The sequence below is a fragment of the Lichenostomus cassidix genome, chromosome 1Aa (genome assembly GCF_008360975.1).
Source record: "Lichenostomus cassidix isolate B80296 chromosome 1Aa, HeHo_3.0, whole genome shotgun sequence".
NCBI lineage: Eukaryota > Metazoa > Chordata > Aves > Passeriformes > Meliphagidae > Lichenostomus > Lichenostomus cassidix.
In genome coordinates this window covers 45,411,902-45,436,348 of record NC_139480.1, presented here as the reverse complement: position 1 = coordinate 45,436,348, position 24,447 = coordinate 45,411,902, and the positions used below count along the sequence as shown (strand labels likewise).

Sequence of the window (24,447 nt, the reverse complement as noted above, 5' to 3'; positions counted from 1 at the left end):
TAAGTTCATTAGCTGCAGCTATTTACATATTGAATAATAGGATCAGAAAAGTGAGAGACTGAAACAACTGACTAGAGTCCCTGAAAGCTTTGAAATGTTTGGTGCAGGTCACAGTAGCAGAGTAACTGTGAACTACACCTGTGGTGGGCTGACCCTGGCTGGATGCTAGGTGCCCACTAAAGGCACTATCCCTGCAGCCCCACCTCACCAAAACCTTGCCATGCAACCCAGTACAAGGTCTCATCTCCTCCAAAGACCAAGAAAGCCTAGCTTTATCCAAATGTCAGTTTGGCCCAAAGGAAACCTGTTAGCCAGAGGTGACATCCTGCACATTGCTTGACCTACTGCATGCAGTAGGGATAATCAGCACTCTCACAGCTCTCCCAGTGCTTCTTAGGACATATCTCACATAGGCATGCTCACAGTTATCTTTCTCTCTGTAAAGAAAAGCTCAGAGGACAGCTGATATTTTCTCCAGTGGATAGGTGATTTTGACATGTGCAGGACAAGCTCAACATGACAGGGAAAAGACATGAGCACCAAATAAAAACTAGCAGCCAGGAAGATTTTCCAGATGACCTGCAGCTTGCTCTTGGCTACCACACAAACTCTCCTGGCAAGCTGTAAAAAGTCAGTTGACCACAGACTAAGCACTCTGGTTTAAACTGTATGCCTGGTTGATCAAATTAACATCTATAGGAGCAATAAACTACAAACAAGTTCTTGTTCTTTCAATAACTGGATAAACTGAAGTCATAACTGAAGAAGAAACTTGGAGTCAACTCTAAAGGCACTGAGATTTTATTGTGCACTGCTCAGAGAACCAAATTACATAAGCTATGTTTATAAAACACCTTTTCCAACTCAGATCTGCGAGTACCACTTGGGGTCTGGAAGTCAACTTAATTCTTTTCTACCCATGAATCACAATCAGAAAAAACGTTTATGTAACAGGAATCTCATGAACAATTGCAGTGATGACGCACAAGCCAGAAAAAAGCAGATCAGCCTCACATAACTGTTTTGGCTCTGCAGTAACAACAACAACAACTAAAAAGAGTAGATGCCATTTTTTTTCCAGAAAGATGATAGTATTTGATTATGTTCAGAAGCAATAACTCTTGATTATATGTCTTTTATATCATCACTTTCTGAACACAGTTAGTGCTCAGAAGTTTTAGTCTTTGAAGTTCTTAGTTTTTCCATACTCATTCTTTATTTCTAACTCTTACCTCACTTTGACATGGTCATAAGTCTATTTTCTTTTTACACTCAGGGATGTGCTAAAAGTCACAGAGATACTCTGTGTGCTCTTTCTGTCATCTGTAATTTCTCTCAACATTCATCATATTGAAACCAGGCTCCAAGTTGCTGCTAAATATAAGCATCTTACTGAATACATGTTTCTAGCTTCTGATGTCCTGTCCCATTAGCACAAAGTTACAGCTATATCAAAAACTGTTACTAGCTCTTCATGAATCTACCTACATCTGCTTGCAAACTTGACAAGTCATGAAATAATAGTATTGTGTAATTATATTGCATCAACTACTGAGAAAGACTTCAAAATATAACTTCTGGAGTCATATTAACATAACTTAAGACTCAGACTGTACCCTCTAGTAGATATTTGTTCATATAACACAACCAAAGCTTATACAGTGTCTTTCTTTCTCATTGTTTTGGGTTTTCCCCAGAGAACACCTATGATCTATTTCTACTGCCTATTGTACACACCAGCTGTGTTTTTGCTGCCAGATGTTGCACCAGAAATGTCAGCTGCTGCTTGAGGCAGGGAGTGAATGCAATCGGAGGTGCCCTGGGGACAGCTTGACACTTACGGTGGCAATTTTTAATCAGGCATGTAACACAAAAACCCACACAACTTGGGTTCTTCCCAAAAACTGGACCAGCACTACACTAACATCTTCTTTTATCAGGGAGATGGAAAGATCAATGTGCCAGCAGAAGCACAAATGGACTGGCTGTTTTCTGTAAAATATCTGAAGCTAGGTTCTGAAGCACATTCTGCATGCAGTAGCTGTGAGGAGACCTGCTGTCCAGGGCAGCAAGGAATACTATTGGTTTAAAGTAGGTAATTGCTTTTATACTGAGACATTAGTTAACATAAATATACAAAATACATAAATAATACTATTTTCACTACGTATGTGGTTAGTTCCCATTTAATACATTTCTATTACTCACTTTCTACTAGTATGTCAAATGCTTTTTCAAGTAAACTGCATAAAATCAGCATATAAACTAGAAATTAAAAACTTTAAACACAATCATTAAGCATAATATATCACATACTCTGTGTGACTTAGTTTAATGCACTCATGAGAAGCAGGAAAACAAAAAAATCATGCCAAGTTCAAACTAAATGTAGTCTGTTCCTTGGGCTACATGACTAGATCCTAACCCAACATCAGATTCATTTTGTGTACACTGGTTTTGGTTGATTGCAAGATTACTTTCTTCTTTTTCTGTTTAACAAAATACACATTTGAGTGTAGTCTGTGTTTGTTCATCCAGTAGAAATTTCTTACCTCTGTCCTGCATTTGCATCGCTTTACAGTGCATCTTATAGAGTTTGCAAGCAAACGAGTAATAGATGTTGGCTGCTCCATGTTGGCTGCCTTGGTGCATGATCTATTGTCATAGTATAATTTAAAGTACCTTACTGAAAAATGTTTGAAATACTCTATTCATGTACCAGACCTGCATAGATACTCTTGACAGCAACTTAGTTCTACCTGGTCATTTAGGACAAGTAAGTGGTAATTCATGCTGTAGGGATAATTTGGGATAAGGGTACTTTTCCAGATTTTGGCCAAGAGGTTGAATTTATAAATATTTATTCTTGTGAAAAATAACATGGGCTCATGGGCTCAAAGTAATTCTGACTCATGATTCTCTTTTGAAAAGACAGGTTTTCCAGAAATTGCTGGGCCAGAGCAATGAACAGTTTATTTGGGATGACAGATATGATCTATATTTTCTTTTCACATAAAAGTGATTGCAAGTAGTTCTCTTCTGCATGTCAGTGGGTTGATCTAAATCTCAGGCTTATCATGTACTTAGATAAATATGAATCATATCATGTGAATGTGGACAGTAGCACCCTGTTAACCTTTTGCCTACCAGCTCCGGAAGGGATGAGTCTCTTGTGATATTTACAGAAGGCATCAGTGCTTACAAACTTGCATTGTGATTGCTACCTCATCTCCCAGAAGAACATGCTCCACTTGGAGACTGTCCTCTCCATTCTCCCCCCACACAGATGTTTTTCAAAGAGTATTAAAAAATGAAAGCATCATCAAGAATCCCAGAGCCAGGATATCATAGTTACTTATCTCACTTGTGAGACATTGAAAGGGAGGATAAATCAACAAAGGAAATTTTGCATCTGTCTGAAAAGAAAATACAGTCTCTTCTCTTGAAGTGATCTACATTTTTGATTAATTTATTTAGAGCATCTGCATTTGACCACGTGTTGGATGTGGTCTGGATGTGTCTGGCTGTGACAGGGTCAACGCACTCATCCTACTCAGAACCAATATATGCAGAAAAGCAGGGAGAAGTGTCATAAAATGACTTGTGCTGTACCACTGCATTAGTGTTCACTCTTAGAGCTTTATTTTCAATTATTTTCAATTTAAAATCTTCACTATTTGATTTTTATTATTTTTAATTTTTTCACTCTTAGAAAATATTTTATCACTATTTTTTCTCTATTATTTGATTATTTTTATTTTTTCATTAAAATCTTCATTATTTTAATGATTTGTTCCTTGGTCTGGGATTCGCTCATTCTTTACTGCTGTATGTACTGAGCACCAAACCTGTCAGAATTTCCAAAGCAGAGTGGTGTGGTACAGCTGAAGAATGTGAGTGTGAATTCATTGGGGAATATGTGCAAAACATTATCACCTTTTTCAAAAGCCAGAAATATATACCTGTTCAGACCTTTCTCAGCCACCTGCTCTTGACATTGTGCCTGAAGTTACCTCAACTCTTGTGAATTCGTTTCAGATTCACTTTCTCATTTCCATGCTGCTAAGTGAACACTTCTCTCCCTGCATTCACCACTTCCTGGGAATTTCACTGTGCTGTACTTGTCAGCGAGACACTGCAGTGCATTTCCCCCTCCCTGCAGTGAGGAATGTGTGTTTGAAATTGCAGGGTGGATAGCTCTGTAAGTTTTCCTCTCTGCCAACAGTTTCACTTAAAAGGACAGGACTCACACAATCAAATATCAATGTATGAACTGCTGGTAGTCAAAGGGAAATGAACCAACAACCACACTCTGCTCATGGAAGGTAAAAAGTTTATTTTAGTCCAACAGTTACTTCCTATTGCCTCTGGGTATGCTCTGTGGCCAAAGACACAGACAATTTTCTTGTTTCATCTGGGAGCAAACCTTTTTTCAGTGGGAGCAGTATATTGTATGTGAAAAACCTGAAAAAAACCCTGCAGTTAAAATTTCCCAGAAGTAACACTCAGAATGATGTGCAATCTCAAAAAAGAAAAAAAAAGGAAAAGTAAAAATAATGAGAAATAATCTAGACACTAGCTGATCACACAGCTTAGTTTAAAGCTAAGTGATATGCAGCACTCTTGTTAAGCTCTGGGGATGGGGGAGGGAGAGTACTAAGAATGTGCATATTTCCTTCAGGATTATAATTAAATTTAGAAACTAATGTGATCATAAAATGTACATGCTAGCATTTAATTTTAGGTCAGAGTCATATGTTGAAAAAGATTGCTACCCTAGATTTTAAAAGGATTAGCCCAAGTCATGTAGCACAACCTCATTTTGATCATTCTGAGTCTTGAAAATGTACAATTACTGACGCTGGCAAGAAGTCACACCAAGGGCAGATGAGATTAGTAAGAAATAAAACTGCATGTCAGTAGCAAAATAGAAACTGAAATGAATAGTCAAATTGGCTGAACATTCATGCAGCCTAGGCAGCAAAGTCCAAATAAATGGTCTTGAAAGCCACAAGAAAATTCTATAGTAAGCACTTAAATCATCAGTTTGAATAAGTTTTTTGTGCAGAATGTTGCAATAAGTTTCATAGCACTTAAAATATAAACTGATTTCACAGCTTTCACTGGTGACCTTAGTACAATAATAAATCTACAAAAGTCAAGAAGTAGGAAAAAAATTATTTGAAACCATTGGGCATATGTATTAATAGGGAGGATTCACTCCCCACTCATTTTCTACACTGCCCAAATTTCAGAGACTTTGTCAGCATCTGTGTTGGTGGAAGCAGGGCAGAATTCTAGGATGTGGAGCTAAATAGCTGCAGTGAGTCCCTCATGTTCTTGGATGTTGGGTTACAACTCCTATGGACATTGGTATGTACACAGGAAATGTAATAATGAACAATCTCTGGCATTGAAAACATCAGCTACTGCAGCACTGAAGATGATGATTTTCAGGTTATTTGAAGGAATAGTTTAGGGTAACTCTTTGGTGTAACCAGTAAAATGCTCTTAATACACTTACATACGCCATACCCATGTTCAATCAAAAACATTTAAAGAAAAGAAACATTTTCATTTTATCTGTAAAGGTTGCTATCTTTTCCTCCCCAGAGTTCTCCAAAGAAGTGTGCATTTCAAGTACACAGGCAGAATATCTACACATGTACCAAGAATTCACTGAAAGAAAGGGAGATAATGTGTAGCACCTACATAATTGATCAAAGCCTGTATCCTGAAAATTCCTCTTCTGTTTCCATCCGTGGCAGCATGACAATGCATATTAGTATGAGTGGGAGTCCATCAGGCACAAATAAAAGTAAATACTCAGCAATACCTCTCGGGATGGAAGTGAGACTTAAGCCCTCCTTAAGCACATTATCAAAGTTTCAGGATGATCATAGGCTTGACAAAAGCAATATGATCTCTTTAAACCTTGCTCCTGCTACCTAACATATCAATACATTTTAGACCCTTTGCATTCACTCCTACACCCTCATCCATAAAAGATTTATTGATTTAGGACATTATGTTGGAAACAACATAGATGTAAATGATTCATATGTGCTGTCCAATTATTTCAATGCTTAGGGTTAAGACAGAAGGAGTAAATTTAAGCTGTTTTCAAACTACTAAAGTATTTCTCACATCCTAATGCCTAAACTGACAGGTAAAGAGAGGCAGAGATCTAGTTATGTCTCTGGAAAGAGTATCAAGAGCCTCAGCAAACAGTGGAGCAGGTAGCTAGAATGTAGGTGCATAAATATGGATTGCACTCAGTAGAAATTAGGCTATTCAAACCCAGCACTTGTTTTTTTTCTATTGCCAGCACACTGTATGAAATTCTGTGGCCTACTTGTGCATAAGGTTGAAAAAGATGACTGTAATGGCCTGTTTTGGCCTTCAACCCGTGTGTTTGATTTTCCTTTAGGCTACACTTCTGCACTGCTCTGGCCTATATTTAGGCATGCTTAAAAGCATTTTGCTACTGCTACAACAGAGTGAAGGAGTTTCAGAGTAAACAGACAATTACTCCAGATTCTATATAGCTTTGAAGTGAAAGTTTTTTAAAGGAAGATCTCTTACTTCTTTTTCCATTTGTAGTCCTTCTGCTCTGATATTTCTCTCAAATACTTCCCTCTTCTCTGTCTGTGGATTAGATTTTCTATACACGAGGATGTAGTCAATCCGACATTTCCCATCCCTAAAATATAGTCCATTGGTTTTGTTCTTATCAGGTACTTCCTGTAAAGAGAAAATCAAGCAGCTCAGTAATGTTAATTTACAAACCTGGCACGGAGATTCTCATTGCTTTGTCTCATATGACACAAAACAATATGAAAGCTCTGTACCAACCCCATCATACCTCATCAGACTAATTACAGAATATCTCTTGTTTAAGGAATAGATGGATAGAGGATGGATTTATTGGGATTTATTTGGAAAGAATTCCTGGTATTCAGTGTCGCAGCACATAAAAGCAATAAATACTGTTTCTTTTCTATTTTTAAAAATTAAAAAAAAAAAAAAAACAAACCAAAAAAACCAACAAACTTGTTCAAATATTTGTTCTGACAGAAAAACACAACTTAATTTCTCTGGTAATAATAGGTAAAACAGGTCACTCTCCTGCCATATAAAAGACCAGACTACTGGCCTTTTCCCAGTAAGTAATGAGATCAAATTCTTTACAGATCCTCCTCACAATTTAACACCACTTCTACATAACACAAGTCCTGCCCAGGGTTTCAGCTTTCACTGTCAGACAAGTTGAAATTGCATGGCAGTTTGCAGGTTGGAGTGTTTTGTACAGGAAATCTACCCTCTGAATGATGCATGGGAACAACCAGCACTCCCTCTGAGCAGTATAAAGGACAGGGACCTTCAGGAATCTCAAAATCAGTCCAGCTCTAAGCTGAAGGGAAGGTTAAGATAATTTACCTCTGTTTTTCCAAAACTTGTTCCACTATTTCTGCCAAAAATAGCCCTGCCCTATAATATACAATCAAGTCTCTGAAATAAAAATAATATTTTTCCTTTCCCATATGGTAGAAGGAAGGAATTTTCAAAATACTTTCTGCATAGAAGAACTGCTTCGGAATTTAAATTGAAAAGTGAACATTATAATAGGAAAAGTTATTTTTACAGGAAAAGCCCACAAAATCAATTTTCCCATTCAAAGAGTTTAGTGCAAGTTATCTTTCTGATTCTCAGCAGGCATTCTGATTAAATGGAAAAACCAATGAAAGCATTCCAAATGTCCCATCCCCCTGGTACATCCAGTTCACTAAAGGAAGAAGGGAATTTTTCTAACATTGTTTCATTATAGTGCCTGACTCGTGACACAACTCAGCGCAGACTTGATACAGTGGAATAGTTCTTAGAGCCCAAAAAGAAGGCAAGAAAAAAAGATTTAACCTCTAAGGAAAAAACAGTAACAAACTATTTATATCTATACTGCATATCATGCTGATAAATGATATTATCAAGATATGAGAAGCATTTTTCATAGAACATTAAATGTGAGAATAGCTCAGGAGGCACATTTTCTCTTTTTCCATTAAAAATCTCTGTTGAGAGGACATAAAAAACCCCCCAACGGACCAAAGAGCATTTAAGGTTATTTAAATAAAGGAAGGGTGTAGTAGGAGATTTAGAGGCTGTGGGTCAGCGTGGTGGTCCTGTTGTGATTTCTCACCCTCCTGCCAAGCCTCCTGTGCAGTAGTCAGAGTCACCACGTACTTTAGCAAGTGGCCTGAAAGGAAAGGAACTGTAGAACAAAACAATCCATGCTGAGGATCTGCTGTCTACGCTATGTAGACTTAAGGGCTCATGTTGGGCCCACTGGAGTCTGGTCCAGAAGACTCACTGGATTTCCATCCATAAGGAATCCAGGTTTTAAATCCAACAGTGCTCTGGACTGCAAAGAAATCATGGGAAGGGACAACAGAGAAATCCACTTCAAATGTGCATTCCTCATCTCAATTCAGACCCATCCTGAGAGCTCCATCTGGAACTCCACTGGAAAAATAGATCTGCCCCTTCCTATGTTTCTTCTTTCTCTGAAGAATATTGGTTTGCCCTGCTCTGGCTCATCAGTTAATGCAGAACTTTATATTAAAGAGTATCAATAAGATTTAGCCGAGCTATTTGACTTGTTGGACTTCCACTACAAATATGACTTCCTGGAGCAATTACTTTCCCTTGGACTTGTGAAACACTACCAACTGCAGTATGGTAATTGTTCACTCAGAAAGGTGGCTTGGACACCCACATCTGTACTTGAAGGTCCTTTTCATTTCAGGAGCACTGTATGTCAAATACAGACTGATAACTCCTATTATAGACTGTTATGGTCTGTTGGAAGGAACTCTTTCTCTGGCCCTCTATTACAGACTGTAAGGCAACTTTGTAAACTGAGTCTGGACTTGCAAGAACTCTTGGGGATCTAATATGAAATAGAGACAGTCAGGGCTGGTTCAGCAGTGTCAGCTGCAGGACTTCTGCATCATCTAAGTATTACTGATCTATGTTATTCCAGACAGAAATTTGTCCTACATTCTTCCAGATATTGCATCTCACTTACCTGCGTTACAACATCAAAACTCAGCTTTCTTGAACTGATAAAAAAATTATAAATAGAACTACGTCTGACTGCAGTTTTTGGTGAAAAATTAGTGTAGTCACATATGTCAAACCTCCATTCCCTCATCTGAAAAAGGATGGTGGAAGAAAGTGGAAGAACAGTGAAGACTTCACTCTAACAAGAAGCTTAGCATTTCTGTCTATCTTTATGACTATATTTGTAATAGGTGTTGTATATTTTGGACTTGTTTTCCAAGGAATGCAGCAGTTTTTATATTCTCAGGTGCTCAGTTGGGAACCATCAGCATTCACAGACCTATGACTCACACACCAGGAGAGCTTCGAGCCAAAGGGCTTACCTATATATATCCATACAAATCATACAACACCTAAATAGTGTATCTTTTCCTTTTAGAGTTTAGCAGGGACCAAGTACTTTGAAACTTCTTTTTATTAGGCTGCAGCACCCCTGAAGTCCCATTAAGTCTTCTAATTTTCATCTCTTTTTCCCCATCACCTATGCACAACCTACATTGCTATTTTCCTCCAATAGGGTAACAAAAAAACCCCTTAAATCTGTTCATGTTCCTCAGTTTGCCCTTTCCCTTTAAAAAACAAAACCAAACAATACATCTAAGAGAAAAAAAAAAAAGTTGTTTTGAAGTAATGTTTTTGCAATATTGTTACATTAACAGCAGCATGTCCTTCTGATCATTTTCTGCTAATTTTTCCTCTTTAAATCATAAAAATCATGTGCCTTTCACCTATGCCTTTTTGCTAAAGACCATATGGTACATGGTCCCAAATGCAACATGGGAATATCATGTCAGATTAACCTCTTATGGTGGAAGCAGGCAAAGAGAGTCCTTTGTAAGCTGTATGGGAAGCTGGGGAAGAGCTGTGAGTAAAGAAGATGAAACTGTGATCAAGGTCAAACACATATTCAGAGTGCCCTGAATTTTGTTGCTTTAATTATCTGTCTAAACATTCAAGGAGTGCAGCTCTCTATGGGCTGAATTTCCAGAACAAAGAAAATCTCTGATTCTCTCCTCAGCAGTGTTGCACAAAAGAACTTGCACCACCAAATCCTCTAGCTCCTGAAAGAGACATAACCTCTAATAGCATCTTCTAAACTCTATCAAAACTAGAAAACAAAAGAGGGTCATGGCGGTGCTGTCAGCAATGTCCTGTGGTTTTCCTCTCTTTTTAATTGCTAGCATAGTCCCTGCCAGCTCTGATCTGAGCCAGCCAGCCCTCTGCCAAAATTTCCTCAGGCACAACTTGCAGGTAACATCAGACCAGTCCAGTAAGTAGTCTAGATGTAACCCCATTCCTGAGGTGAAGGAAAGAAGTCCCTGGTCTCTTCACTCACTGAGGAAACAACCCTAACACCCATGGGTTGCAGGGCAGTGGGAGGCTAAATTCAAGGGCATGTTGTTCCTTTCTGCACAAAAGACACAAAAAGAAATTTAGGTCCAAATTTTCATCAGGGGTCCATGCCACTTTGCCTGCTTTAAGACAGAATTTAAAAGGGACTATGTGCTGAATGTTTCCTCCCTGGTATGCTCTCTGAATCACCATTATGCATCATCAGGTCACTTGTTCTTCACTGGAAGGGAGTGTGTCTCCTGCAGGGAATAACACCCAACTCCTCTTATTGGAGTTTTATGATAAATCCCCTCCACACTCTTTCCCATTAAAGGATTAATATTGGGAAAACTTTTCCAGCATTTTCAGAAGCAGTGAAGCCTTAGATTTTCATAGGTGTTTCACTGAGGGTGCATGAAATAAAAACTTTTGATTCTGAGATACTTTATTTTTCAGCATTATAATCTTAGAATGGAAAATCAGTTCTCATGGGAAAGATTAGACAGAAGTTGATGGCAGAGAATGAAATTTTAAATCAATTTACATTTATTACTTCTTTATAATGGGCATGAACAAATATTGTATTAATAATTCTGTGTGTCCTTACCTCTCCCACAACTTCCAGCCTGCTGGCATCATCAGAAGTACAGGTCAAGTTACCATGGTGAAGCAGGGAATCATCATCTTTGGAAGGGCTGTTCACACCTTCTAACTCATCAAAAAAAATGTTGACATCCTTAGCTACTAAAAAGCAAAAATAAAAACATACATTCAAATCACCACTGAACCAAACGAAGACACCCATCAACAATTTCACTTTTTTAGTTCTGGTATGACTTTATACTATTTTAATTATAAAATATGATGAGCATTGTTGGAGTATTTTCTTCACCAGTGAGCCATGTAAAGATTTAGGACACCACAATACCTCTCTGATGACAAATAAGCAATCTGCTGTCACAATAAAACAGGCATTAGCTATCCTCTCAGATTCTTTGTGGGCCAATGGTTTAAATGACTACATTGTGGATTAGTATTGTCTCTGAAAGTTTCTTATTATAAAGCGGCAGAATTTTAACTGGCTATGCAAAGTATGATGTTCAAAGTTGAACAGACCTGTGGGGCATCCAGAGACAGAAGACCTTAAATAAATACTGTTGCCTGAAAGGCATTGAGTAAATGAGCCTGGGCAGATGTTTCTCTTTGCACAGTTTGTCATGTTTTGAGGAACAAAGATCTGAAGCTTCAGATCCACCTACCACACAGCCCTCAGTCTTGCATGAAGCAATGGCTTAAATCTTCAGATTTAAGCTGAGGTAAACCAACCCTGGTAAAAAGTAGAGGTATTAAGGGCCTGGAGAGGCTTCCAGATGGGGGGAGCAGGGCAGGCAGGTTCACTCTGCATTCCATGTGCCACAGATCTTGTGAAAAAGGGTGATGAAGAGATGTGTGTGAGAAGAAAAATGCTTTAGCTGAGGATCAAGTTTCAGCTGTGAATGGACTTCATCTCTCCAACCCCATGCCTCATAGGCAAAATCCAAAATTATGACTGTAGAATTATAACTGTTAGAAGGAACCCCCAAAGGTCCCAGTTACTGAGCCTCTTCTCCTGACTAGAGTGGGACCAAATATCTAAAAGTCTTGAAAGAAATTTGTCTAACCCCCCATTCCTATTCACATTTTTGCAAGCTTGACTGACTTTGGAATCATTCTTCTTTTGCGCAATAAACTCAGGTTGCTTTTGCTTGTCCTCAGCTCCCCTAACTTAGTGACAAACAATTGTAATTCCTGTTGGTGAGAACCTACATTAACAGCCAAAAATCTAATTGCTGGTGGCAACTTAGTTCCATTTCTAACTACTGGCTGCAGGTGTAAAAATCCATTCTCCCCCTTAGGAGAGACTGGATAGCTGCCAGAAATTAACAGCCACTAACTGTTCCCAGCCATCATGAACATTTTGTGACCTCCTTGTCCCCTTTCCCTTCTTCAGGGGTCATAGCCCAGTTTAACAATCCTTCTACAAATCACAGATAATACCGACTCCCCAGTCTCTGCAAGTGGCCTATTTTTCACTCTCACAGGCAGGAGGAAGTTTTATCCATAATATTCATCCTAAATATGCACCTATGTTGCAATTTAAATACACCACCCTTTCCCTGTCAATCATGAGCATAGGAAATAATTTCATCCCTTTTTGTACGTGTCTTTTACAGTATCTAAAGTCTATTATTACATTTGTAGGTAATAAAAAAAGAAAACCCTATAAAAATATTCAAGAATCCTTCATCTTCTTTTTCATGCATAAAATAGGGACAAGGTTAATGAAAGACATTGTATTTTTTCATTGAAATAGTCTTGCTTGGAAAGCTACTAAAAGTTTCAGAAACAACAGATAAGTCCTCATGTCCAAATTAATCGACTCTAAATACTAGGCTAATGTGCTAACCTAAGCAGCATAGCTTGTAAGAAGATGCTGAGTTTTTGGTGTTTTATGTGATGAGAGCCTGTAGCTCTTCAGTGTCACTGTGGCTGTGTCCAATTTGTCTTAGAGCAAACCACAGTGGCTTTAGGAGACTTAGAAGGCAAGAAACAGACTTCAATTTGTGGCACATGCAGCAGTAATATTACAGATTCTTTTTCCACCTTCATCCATTTCAATCCACAAAAATCATACTGGAGATGCTTATAAAAGAGAGGGGAAGTGCCACAAGACAGCACAGCCTAGCCCCATGTCCTTCACTGTCCCTGCTGTCTCAAAAGTTAAGACTGGAAACATTCTACCCCATCAGATAATAATTTGGATGTCAATCATGACCAGATTTTGCATACATGTTCATATGAGAAGAATCAATCTTAATATTCAACAAAAAAAATACTGAAACAGAAAGCATTTTGAATTACTTTAACTTCACTGAATTGAATTCCACCAGTGCCTCCATGAGAATGACACATTAATTTCTATATGGCTAACACCTCAATATAATCTGAAAACAACTGTGCAAAAACCCTCCAAAATAATTAAATAGTGAAGCTTTCTGAAGAGTATTCAAGATATATGTGTCTGTTGCAGACAGGGTCAATGAAAGCTGTAAAAATGAAAGTTTTGCCTGTTGGCTATACTCGAGGGAATTTAAACTATCTTTTTTCTGACATTCAGATTGCCTTGCTATAAAAGATGAAGCCTCTGAGATACTAAAACTGCTGCTTCTTTAAGTGCTTGTAATGCTTTGGGTTGCAAAATATATGGTTTTTAGGCAGATGTCTTACACACATTGAATGTGTCTGGGGGCTTGAAACATGGAATTACTGGATTATCCCGAGGACTTGTGAGGAGCCAAAAAAAAAAATATCTTATTTTCAGGTCACTTTAAAATGCAGTCCATCTCAGCATTGAAGAAGTTGTGGAAGCAGTGAATCTCAGCTGGTTAGTATAATTAGCTACCAGGACTTGTCCAGATTGCTTGCAGTGGAAAATTGCTTATATCAGGAATATGCAGATTTATATCACAAATACACAAGTAATTGGCATGCTGGTTGGTCTCTACAGAAAATATGGGCCCCCAGCATCTGCTAGGATAATTTTTCTATCCCAATTCTCATAAAATCATAAAATACTGTTCTGCAAAACCAAATAGATAATTTGTACCAGAACTCCTGTTTGCTTTCCATTAGTAATGGTGATGCTACATCCAAGATAACTCTGCTGCTGCTTGTAGGTAGCTCAGCCCTTCCACTCCAATGGACTGAACACCTACATGCCCAAATGTTGCTAAAAGCATAATTTTTTGATGGCTACATTTTTATTTCCCCTTCAGACCCTGACATGCATTTACCCACAAATGTCCTTAACAGAATGATATACAATGACTTTATTATTTATATAAATGCTGTTTGGGAGACAGACTGGTGCTACTGTATAGTCATGTATTTTTCAGCAGTGAAATTTAACAGGAATACAGAGCAGCACTTGCATTGCTACAGGAGATATTAAGAATTCTCCCTCTGGTTTTAGATCAGCTTGAATATGCAAACTCTTTTCTCCCCCTCATGTTCTATTTTGCAAAAGAAAAATCAAAATTACTTGACAATTCAGAATCTGTTGAAGAATAAAAAGAAAAACAAAAGGTAGATGCACAAATATTTTTATCCCAAATATAGTAGAACTACGTATTCTGAAAACTGGATTCAGAATATGTATTCTGAGAACTACATATTCTGAGAAATTCTGAGCAGGAGTCCATGCACAATCTCAGTGGGTCCACAAGCCACTTCAGACAAGAGGCTGATATAAGGTAGGACTCAAAAACTAGATAACTCCTTTAAGTTTCTGAAGGTGGATGCTGAAACTGAAGTGTCTAAAAATAAGAACTTTCATTAAAAAATGGGACCTGACTATGTTAGTTTGTGAGAAGATGGAAACATGCTCAGAGATCATATATCTGTTCATTAATAGTCATTTTATTAGCAAAAGCCACACCAAGCCATCAAGTGTATTCTCACTTTGGACAATGCTAGCTGAAGATCAATATTCCAAAGCTTATCTTAGCAAGAAAGATTACTTGAATTCTAAAAGCATCATTAACCTCTTTTAAATTATTATTCACTGCTAACAACTGGGAATAAAAGTACCATTGACCAGAGCAACTACCCTAGAAAGAATATTTAGGCATATTTATTCTAATTAGATGATATTCACAACAGACTGCAGGTGACAACACTTGTCTGGACACACAACAAGCCTCTGCAAAGTGTGTTGTACAGTCACAGAAATCCTTTTGTGTTTGCTGAAAGAGATGTACCTAAAGGACATAGAAAATATCTTCCCAACAGCACCTGCATCTGGTCTGGATAAAGAAAAAACACCATCTCCAAGGTTGTGAAAGCTGCATCCTTCTCAAATGGCTAGTGAATAATCCAAAAATCAAAAAGTTAATTCTTGAAACACTCCCTGCTTGAATTGCTTATCCATGGTTAGCCATCTTGTCTATTCACCTTTTGAAATACTAGATAGTGATTTTTCAGCCTCTCCAGTCTGCATCCCAACTTCCCCCAAGACTATATCTGGGCTGTGCTGGTGTGGAGAAGGGAAAAAACAAAACCTCATATTAAGATTTCCTGATGGGAAAAGCTTTTAAAATTAGAAAACATGGAATTCATCCTAAGCCTGTAGCTTAATAAGTTGATTCCATTTCAAATTATTATCCCCACCACCATACTAACCTGAGCATTTTCCTTCCATCCCCAAACTAATACCATCACTAAACAACTTGATTCTACCACTGTGCGGTTTCTTATGCACATGGCAAAAATTAGCAGAGCCTGGGTTTTAACGCATTAATCTTTTATCACTCTAAAATGTAAGCTGCTGTTTCTCACTTTAGAAACTTGCTACACCAAACACCTAGTTTAAAATCAAACTGGAAAATGAGGAAGCCACACCTTGCATTGTGATTCTCAGGCTGCATAAGGGTTTTCAAACTATTCTGAAAGATACACACTGAAATTCCAGGTTCTTTTGGATTCCAGAATTGTATCAGTTTTGGGTAGTGTCAAATCAGTGTCTTCCACTGCTATTGATAGTAGCACCACTTCTAGCACAAGCCTTGAGATCATTCTGCAGTTGGATTTAAGAAGGGTGAACCAATTAAATCTCAGTCCACAGCCCTTAACACATGAAAAGAGAATTTTTATCCAGCATCTAAGACACACTGACCTTCATTTGTTGTGACAACCTCATGACTTCTCCCAAAAATTACCAGCTGCAAAAATGTGAATACACCTCAACTCTTTGGAACAACTAGAACTTCAAATCCAGTCTTCAATCTGTGACTGCAGCATTTTTTATGACATTGATAGCTCACATAGCCACTCAGGAGAGCAAAGAATGGATTAAAGTAACCAGAATCTTACTACTTCTGATTAGATCTGCACAGAAAATATATACTGTTGGAATCCTTTGGCACATAGCAATTCAAATTGTACTATGACTTCTCTGATAATAGAAGATTTCTTATTAGCCTTCAATAATCCATTGAACTTCTGAGAGATTTTAATAATAGATACTTATTCAGTTCATCACTTTGTGTGTGCCTTCAGTTATAATTTCAATGCATCTCAATTGAATATTTTGCCGTAAACACAATTTTGCACCCAAGGAATAACTTACTTTCTTGTATTGCATTAAGAATTTCTGAAAAGTCCACATCTCTCTTCTGCATGTCTGGTTTTATCCATATTTGCGTTTCCCGCTGGTTAACCTGCAAATCCTCTCTTCCTTCTGAAGAAATTGAAGAGATTGATGGGGTTTGTGACAGTGCAGTAGAAAATCCAGCCAAGGGGCTTCAGGTGAGGAAACATACACATTGAATGAAGGTATTTGCATTTCTCCTCCTTAGCAGAACCAAATTTTCTTTAAACCAAGGAACTTCAGATAGAACATGGACTGATTTAAAGCTAAATAGAATGAAACAACAACATTCTCTGCTATCAGTAATGATGCAGAGTCACCATTGTTAAATCCCTCATTCAGGTGACCATTTGCTGCCATGCCATGAGCATCAGCTCACCATATCACCTACCAAACTAACTCCCAAATGTGGAAACAAACAGGAGATGTTGTTACGAATGACACAGGAACAAACAGACTAAAATGAAACACACTAACACACAAAGTTAGTGGCAAGACAGAAAACAGCCATTAGGACAAAAAGAGCATGGACAGCGTGTTTCAGACACTAGGCACTGTAAGTTCTCATATGCCAAGCTGATGGCATGACATAGTCTAGGAAGAAGTCCAGCACTGCAGTCCATTTCAAATGGAATCACATTGGTATGTAATGGTTGCTGTTTAAAAGCACTGCAGAATAAAAACATATTCTGGTGGGTCACAGTTTCAAACCTATTTACACATGAAAATAGGCACAAGATTTGCCCATTTCAGTGCTCTTTCAACTTGAGCAAAGAAATCAGAAAGTTTTGAGAACAGACACTTTCCATGCAGAGAAAGGTGGCTGCATGTCAAGAGTAGGCAGAAAATGGGCAAACATGATTAAGATGTTGGCTACAGGGTATTTGGATGTAGACAAAGAGGGAACTACTAGAAAGACATCTGGTTTTCAAAGAGTAGCAGGAAAACCTTTCACAAAGGCATCTGTTAGAGATGATGCTCTTGAGTAACTAATGCACAGAGGTAGCAGAGACCTTGAGTGGTTGAGGAGATATTCGGCAAAGGACTTCATGACAAAAAGGCCAAGGTGGAAGAACAAACCTTCAGGTAATTTATATCATTACTGTGCTTTGCTAGATGCTATCACTCTTGCTTTAGACAGAAGCATTTTCCTTTCATCTACAGCCTGCCTATAGCAAGCTATTCTTATTTTGAATTCTGTCCTAGTCCATTGTATTTCCCCCTTCTCCTTGCCAAATGACTATCTCATTACTGCCTTGATGTGAGCTAAAAATTACATTCCTGGGCACAAAATGACTCAAAATTATTTTAAAGGCCTTTCCTCACTTTTTGGAAATACAGATCTCAAAATGGTTATGCTTTGACCAGCCTAGTCCTTTTTTATTTTTCAGTGCTAAAATATTAGAAATTCAAATTGTCTCGTGCTTGCTTCAGCGTATTCTTTTGTTCCACAGCAAAGATTCACTGTTAACATCAGAGACAACTCCCCTTGTAGATTCCTGCAAAGAGGTCTGTCATAGCAGCAGCAGGAGTCAGCATTTAATGATGTAGAACAAAGAGAATTTCTTAAGTGAGACAACTGATTATTCATACAATAGCAGCCTAGGGAAATCTGCAGATGGCCTCAGAGATGAGAGGCTAAGATATGCCCCAAAAGAGATTCCTAAGACCCAAGAAAAAATACTCCAGCTGCTGAAAAATACATACAAACAATATGATGGAAGTAGAAAAGTAATCAATGGGCAACAATTCAGTTAAGCAGCTTTGAAAGTGATGTCATTCAGTCTCTTCTTGAATACTCAGCTACTGCTTTTTACATCTACCACTACATGCCTGCATCCTCATATCCAACAACCTTTGTTCTGCATTTCAACCCTAGTTAGAGCAAATTAATGGCCATGCTGACAGATAAAAAATACCCTTTCTTCCCCCACACACTCCATCCTTATTACACTCAAACCTCTGCTCCTCAGAACAGATGAAGGTAGCAGGATCCCTGCAGCATCTCCAGCAGATCTGAACTAATTGGGCTGGGGAGAAAGGAAGTGGCAGTGAGCTTTGGAGGTCCCAAAGTACTGATATCTGATGGACAATCTAACCACAGACCTGTTAATAAAATCAAACTCTTGAAGAGCCTACATAGCTGATTTCAAGCCACTCTTTAATTAACAAAAAACACTGCCTAGGAAGTGGTCAGAAAATGACCAACCTAAACCTGAATGTATTTCAGACAATGAAGTCAAGGCCATTTTGCTCCATTCAAATTTCCTCTCCTGCATTTGATTCTCTTGCAGTATAGGGAGTTTTCAGCAATCTGCAGAAATGGCAGTGCTCTGTGCTTGTCTGATTCACAGTAGCCTCAATATCTGGCCTCACTGCACAAGTATCAGATTAACAGCATCCACTCTGGTTACAGTCAAAATTGTAGGCATAATCTTCTACCAATCATTTGTGATATAACACATAGCTAATCACAAACTCACCTTCACCAACACAGGGTAAAAATGCATCTACCAACAACACAGCTTTTAAATAAGGGGTTGCAGGAATGCATGACCTTAATTGTGTCAATAAAAACTTGAATTGGGGCACTTGGGCTTCTATCCTCCTCCCTCTCTGTCAGCATCCACTTTTCGGGACGGACTACTGCATCATTTTAGCTGAAACACCACCTATGTGATGGGTTGCAGCCTGGCCAAATTAATGATTTCTGGCTTGTTGTCGGACAGAGATTTCAAACTAGTAGCTCTTTGGAAAAAGCCACAGTGACCTCATCCACGTTCCAGAGATTTATTTTCTTTATCTTACCACAGATGTCCAATAGTACATGCAAAGACAGTATCTGATGTCACTGTTGCTATTGACTGATCACTAACCTGCCTTTAGCATTTCCTTCTTGCTTGCACAGCTGCTGATTTATGCTTTGTCAATGACACATCCCACCAAGTAAAATCTAAGTAATATTGCCTGAGAGGATGGGAAAGACACTCTTTCCACAGAAGTATGAGACATAAACACAAATAGAATTGAAATAAAGTTTAGAGTTAAAACCAATTTTTTTTAAAGAGATCAGTCTGAGATTTTTCTCATCTTACCAAGACTGTCTAGTTCAACTGAAGTAATATTTTAAATTACCTCATGGCACTCCCTCTGATTTACCCATTGATGCATAAAGTTGTGCATAAAATAACATACTTTTTCCTTTATTTGTCTTGAAGGTTCCCAACTAATTAGGTTAGGAAAACAAATGAGATTTTATAAAGAATTTTAATTTTTAGAGACTAAATGAGATGGCTTGCTCCAAGTCAGAATTTTAACATACTTCTAAATATTAAAGTGATCAAACATGTTAGAGAAGTGATTTATGTACCAATGTAGTTAACATGGTACTAATGTTAAACAAGATCATTCCAACTTGTAGTGAGAGATTTTGCCATGTAGGTGGATGCTCCTATCGTGGGGCCATCTATCCCTAACAGGGTGATATTTAGCAAGAGCAAATATAATTCTAACATGAGCAGGTAGTTTTGCTAAGTAGTGCATATAACATCTGCAGAGAAGTTGCTCCTTCTTACCAGACCCTCTTCTTTAAACAGCTGTGCATGGTGCCCTTTTTTTCACTCTAGGCAAACCCAGGTGAGCACAGGATAAACAATGACCCATTCAGGTGTATATTCTATTGGCTTCTCACTGTGAGTTCTCAGCAGGTCGTCTGCATCAAAAGCAGAGTTTCAAATGGAAATTGCTTTAAGCAATACCTATACATGTTAGTCAGGGCTGTGAATGTGTGTACAGCACAGCTGTGCTGCTCTCAGTTCTGTACTTCTCATTTCTGTGACAGGAATGAAGCAAAATGCACAACACAGTTGGTCTTCCCAGGATCTGTCCTATGACTGCACTGGACAGCACACTGCAAGGATGAAAAACATTTTGGTTCAATTATTGCTTCAGAAAAAAACCCCAAGCTGTTCTATGAGTCATAGAATGTATGCAAATATATATTAATATACACATGTCTTTCTAGCAAGCTGGCCTGAAAGCAGTGGCTCAGAGATGGATAATTATTTCATTAACTGGAAGGCTGATGTGTATAATAACAAGTCTTTCAGAGAAAGCTGCTTTTGCCACATTGCTCAGAGAGACTCTCTGAGTGTTTTCAGTATTTTTATATTCTTTCTGCCTAATCATTTTTCTCTCCTGCAGCATAAGGTGAATGTCAGAGTGTTACTGTACACATCAATTGTACTTCAACGATTACATTATATATATTTTAACATATCAAAAGAGTTCAATTCTTTGTTGCTGCCCTTAAATCTCTCATGTACAACAGTGCAGAGTTTCACAATGCAAAAATACCATTGCTAAGTATGTTCTCAATGCAGGATGCAGAAACATGCCTTGAGCTGCCCCTTCTCTGTACAGAAGAAAAAGGCTTTGTTTTCAACCTGTAATTTTGGCTCGCCAGCCCAGCACTTGACTCCTTTCTGGAAAAACACTGTTACCCAGAAACTTTCCTTCCATCCTTGCTCCTTACCAGCAGCACTAACCTTCCTCTACCACACAGCTTCAACAAAATCTCAAATTTTTACAAAGGAGGTGGGATGTGCGGGGTAAGTTCTCTTTTCCTTTCATTTTGGTGCTTGTTTCCAGTCCTGGGTTCCTTTTGAAGATGGCAGTGGGGATAAGGACAGGAAAACTGGTGTGTTTATTTCTCTGTTTCTGAGAACTTGCTGACATATTTGCATATTTAAGGCAGTGTAACATCAGAGCAAGAGCAGCTGTCTGCCACATCCATGCATGTAAAATTAGTGACAGACTGGGAATATCTTAAGGGCCTCAGTTTTTCCTGATACAAGGCACTTACTTTTACCAGTGTAGGCCACAGTTCTTGCCTAATGTAGCTACAAACCACATCCACAGTTTTGGAAAAATTATTAGTAACTATAATGATACATATTGCAAGGTCTTTGGAGACTTCTATTTAAGACAAAGTGCTCAATAATAATAGCATTAATACACAGTGTTTTTCCAGGACTGAAAGGCCTGGGTACACTGTGGAAGTACCTGCACACCTTTGAAAAACATCTGACCTGGTAGATTGTCATAGGTGTCTGTAAATACATAAGGGCTTTCATATAACTTTTGATGTTCCTAATTGGTTTACCAGTTACCTTAAAAAAAGTGTATATTTTGTCATTATTTGGTATAGTTAAACACATCTCCCACTATGCAGAAAACATAATTTCTCTTAATGTTTTTCTCACTGATTATGGATAAAATACTGTATCTGCCTGTTAGCATCCAAGCTGAGTGTAAAAGCAAAAAAGTATCTTTTTAGTTTTGAAATTTATTGGAGTAAAAATATAGGGCTACTTCATTTTCTGTAAGAAAGTTCAAGGAGTGTTAGGAAAAACAAAATTCAAACCCCAAATCATAATGGTTAACATGGAGCACCTATGCCACAGCTGTCTGTGCATGGTCATGTGCATGGTTATATTAAGGGCATGGTAATAACAATACTGGAATTATTTTTGAAAGGAAATTTAAAAATACATTCCCTTTGCATTGCAATACACTGCAAGATGCGACATATGTTTAATTATATTTGTACAAACCTTTTTCTTATCTGCCAGAAGCAGCAGTGGTGAAGGGGAGACTTCTGAACATCTAATATTACTGATTTATCACAGACTAAGGTATTTTGATGGCATGTGGTGTCCACTCTCCCCTCCATTAAACCCTGGCTGGCATCAAACACAAAGTTTGTGCCAGTTAACTGTAGAGAAGCAGGGAGTTCTAAGTTCAGCACTTGCTCTTTCTCTTTCATCCTGTGAATGCCTTTTCCACAAAAAAGGACAATTTTTTTCACATACAAAAAAATGGATTGATAGCCCTTGGTGCAAAGCAATACCTCAAAAATCTCCTCTACTGTCACAACAACCTGGACACCAGACTATAGGGACAGGGTCTTGCTTGCCCTCAATTCTCATATTTCCAGTTCTGAAATTACCTCCTAGAAGGACTTCATGGAATATACAAAGAGACAGGGCACCAAAGTGTCTCTCCTACTGGGAACAAAGCTGTCCTGTTCAAGTGCCACAATGCCTGGGATGGAATTCACAAGATAGAGTCTGAAAATGACACAAAGCCACAGAGTGTAACTAAGCAAAGACATTTCCCCACAGTTGTATATTGCAAATATGGATCAAGAAAGAAGTCTAAGATCGAAACACATTGAACAATTCAGTCCATTTTCTACTACCCTTATTTGCATAAAAATAATAGTAAGAATGATTGTCTTTCAGTTTCTCCTCTTTCCTCTTACACTGTGTGTGCACATAAAAAAACACAACTATCAATGATCACTATCACATGTGTTCAAACATTTGTCCATGTTGGGAAAATCTAACTACTTGAGAATGATAAATCCCTTAGTTACCTTTAACATTATCAGGAGTTATTAGCAGGCAATTCATAAAGGGAAGGAGAGGCAAACCTTTGCTGAATAAACAGTGTAACACAAAACACTTGCCCAGTTCTCAAGTCAGCGTTTTACAGATGACACAAGAAGAAAATCTGGCTGCACAGGAAATGACCTAACAGAAAACTTCAGCCCATCAAAGATTTACTTTATTACACCATAATAAAGGGAAATCAAGACAGCTTTTAAAATACACCAGATGTCTCCTTCAGGTGTATTTTAATGTAACAACCAGTTACATACTCACACTGTAACACAACACTGCCTTCACAGTCTAAACATAACTTGGTAATTAATTCTGGCAGAAAGTACCAGCAGATAAACCATTTTGGGAATTTCAGCTGTCCTAAGACTGCTGAGGAATGAACATAACATAGGATTGTGTAAGTGGTTATCCTGAAGACAGGATAGCAGAACAGAGGTCTATCAGTGCAGGATCCTATTTCTGACACCAGATGCTTAGCCATAGGGAGTAAGAACTGAGCAAGCACATCCAGTCCATCCCCGCTCAGTCCTTTCCAGCTTGGAAAGATTTAGAGATTTTTGGGGTGGAAGGTTTCATTTGGATGATACAGATTCCGAGCTACCAACATCCCTTTTCCCACAAATCTGTTCCTTCTATATTCTCTGTGGTTTTTCAGCTATCAGGTAGCCATCAAATTCCTCCCTCCCCTTTTTATTTACCTTGTTTTCAGTCTCCATGAGCTAGAGGCTCTTCAGTTACAGCATCATCATAAACCCTTTTCCCAGGCTAGGGCCATGAAGCCCAGAAATCCAAGAGCTACCATGCAGACCCCATGAAATATGGCTTCCTGTATAGAAACTAAGCATGGATCAATGAATCCCACCCTAGTCTATCACAGGGACAGGATATGGTTCCATCCTACCAGCTTAGGTGTGTGGAAATCTAATAAAGGAGAGGTTATGACAAATATAATCATTCCATTGCAAACTGGAGTTGAAGAGTGGGGCCAATATTTATATATGATTGTGTAAAAATATTCTTTCTCAAATTTTTAATTTGTCTTTGAGAGAGCCTTACAAACAACAGGAACCCTGCCCCTTATGCTGGTGCAGCTGACCTTTCTTATAGAGCCCTGCAACCTACTATAATTACCAAAAGCTTCTAAGGAGGAATAAAGCTCTTTGACATTAAAATGCATGGAGTACTATTGGGCTGTTCACACAAGATGCCTACCCAAAAGAGATTATTTTCAGCAGCTGGCACTAAGCAGAGTCCCTTACAAGCAGTAGGAGAGTACCTGAATAACAAGGGTCGTAATTTTCAGGCATTCTGGCAACACAGAAGGCATTGAAAGAAAGCACA

At 38.3% G+C, this 24,447-nt stretch overlaps 1 protein-coding gene across 2 annotated transcripts in view; it reads right to left on the bottom strand.

The window, feature by feature from the left end:
- The window catches only part of ANO4 (anoctamin 4), a 196,501-nt gene that overhangs the window by 79,197 nt on the left and 92,857 nt on the right, over nucleotides 1-24,447 (bottom strand). For both annotated transcript variants that reach the window (XM_085047263.1, XM_085047256.1), the window contains 3 exons: nucleotides 16,619-16,729; nucleotides 11,060-11,196; nucleotides 6,586-6,744 (listed from right to left, as the gene is read on the bottom strand). In XM_085047263.1, coding sequence (XP_084903389.1) covers nucleotides 6,586-6,744; nucleotides 11,060-11,196; nucleotides 16,619-16,729 — 407 coding nt within the window. The remainder of the gene's footprint in view (nucleotides 1-6,585; nucleotides 6,745-11,059; nucleotides 11,197-16,618; nucleotides 16,730-24,447) is intronic.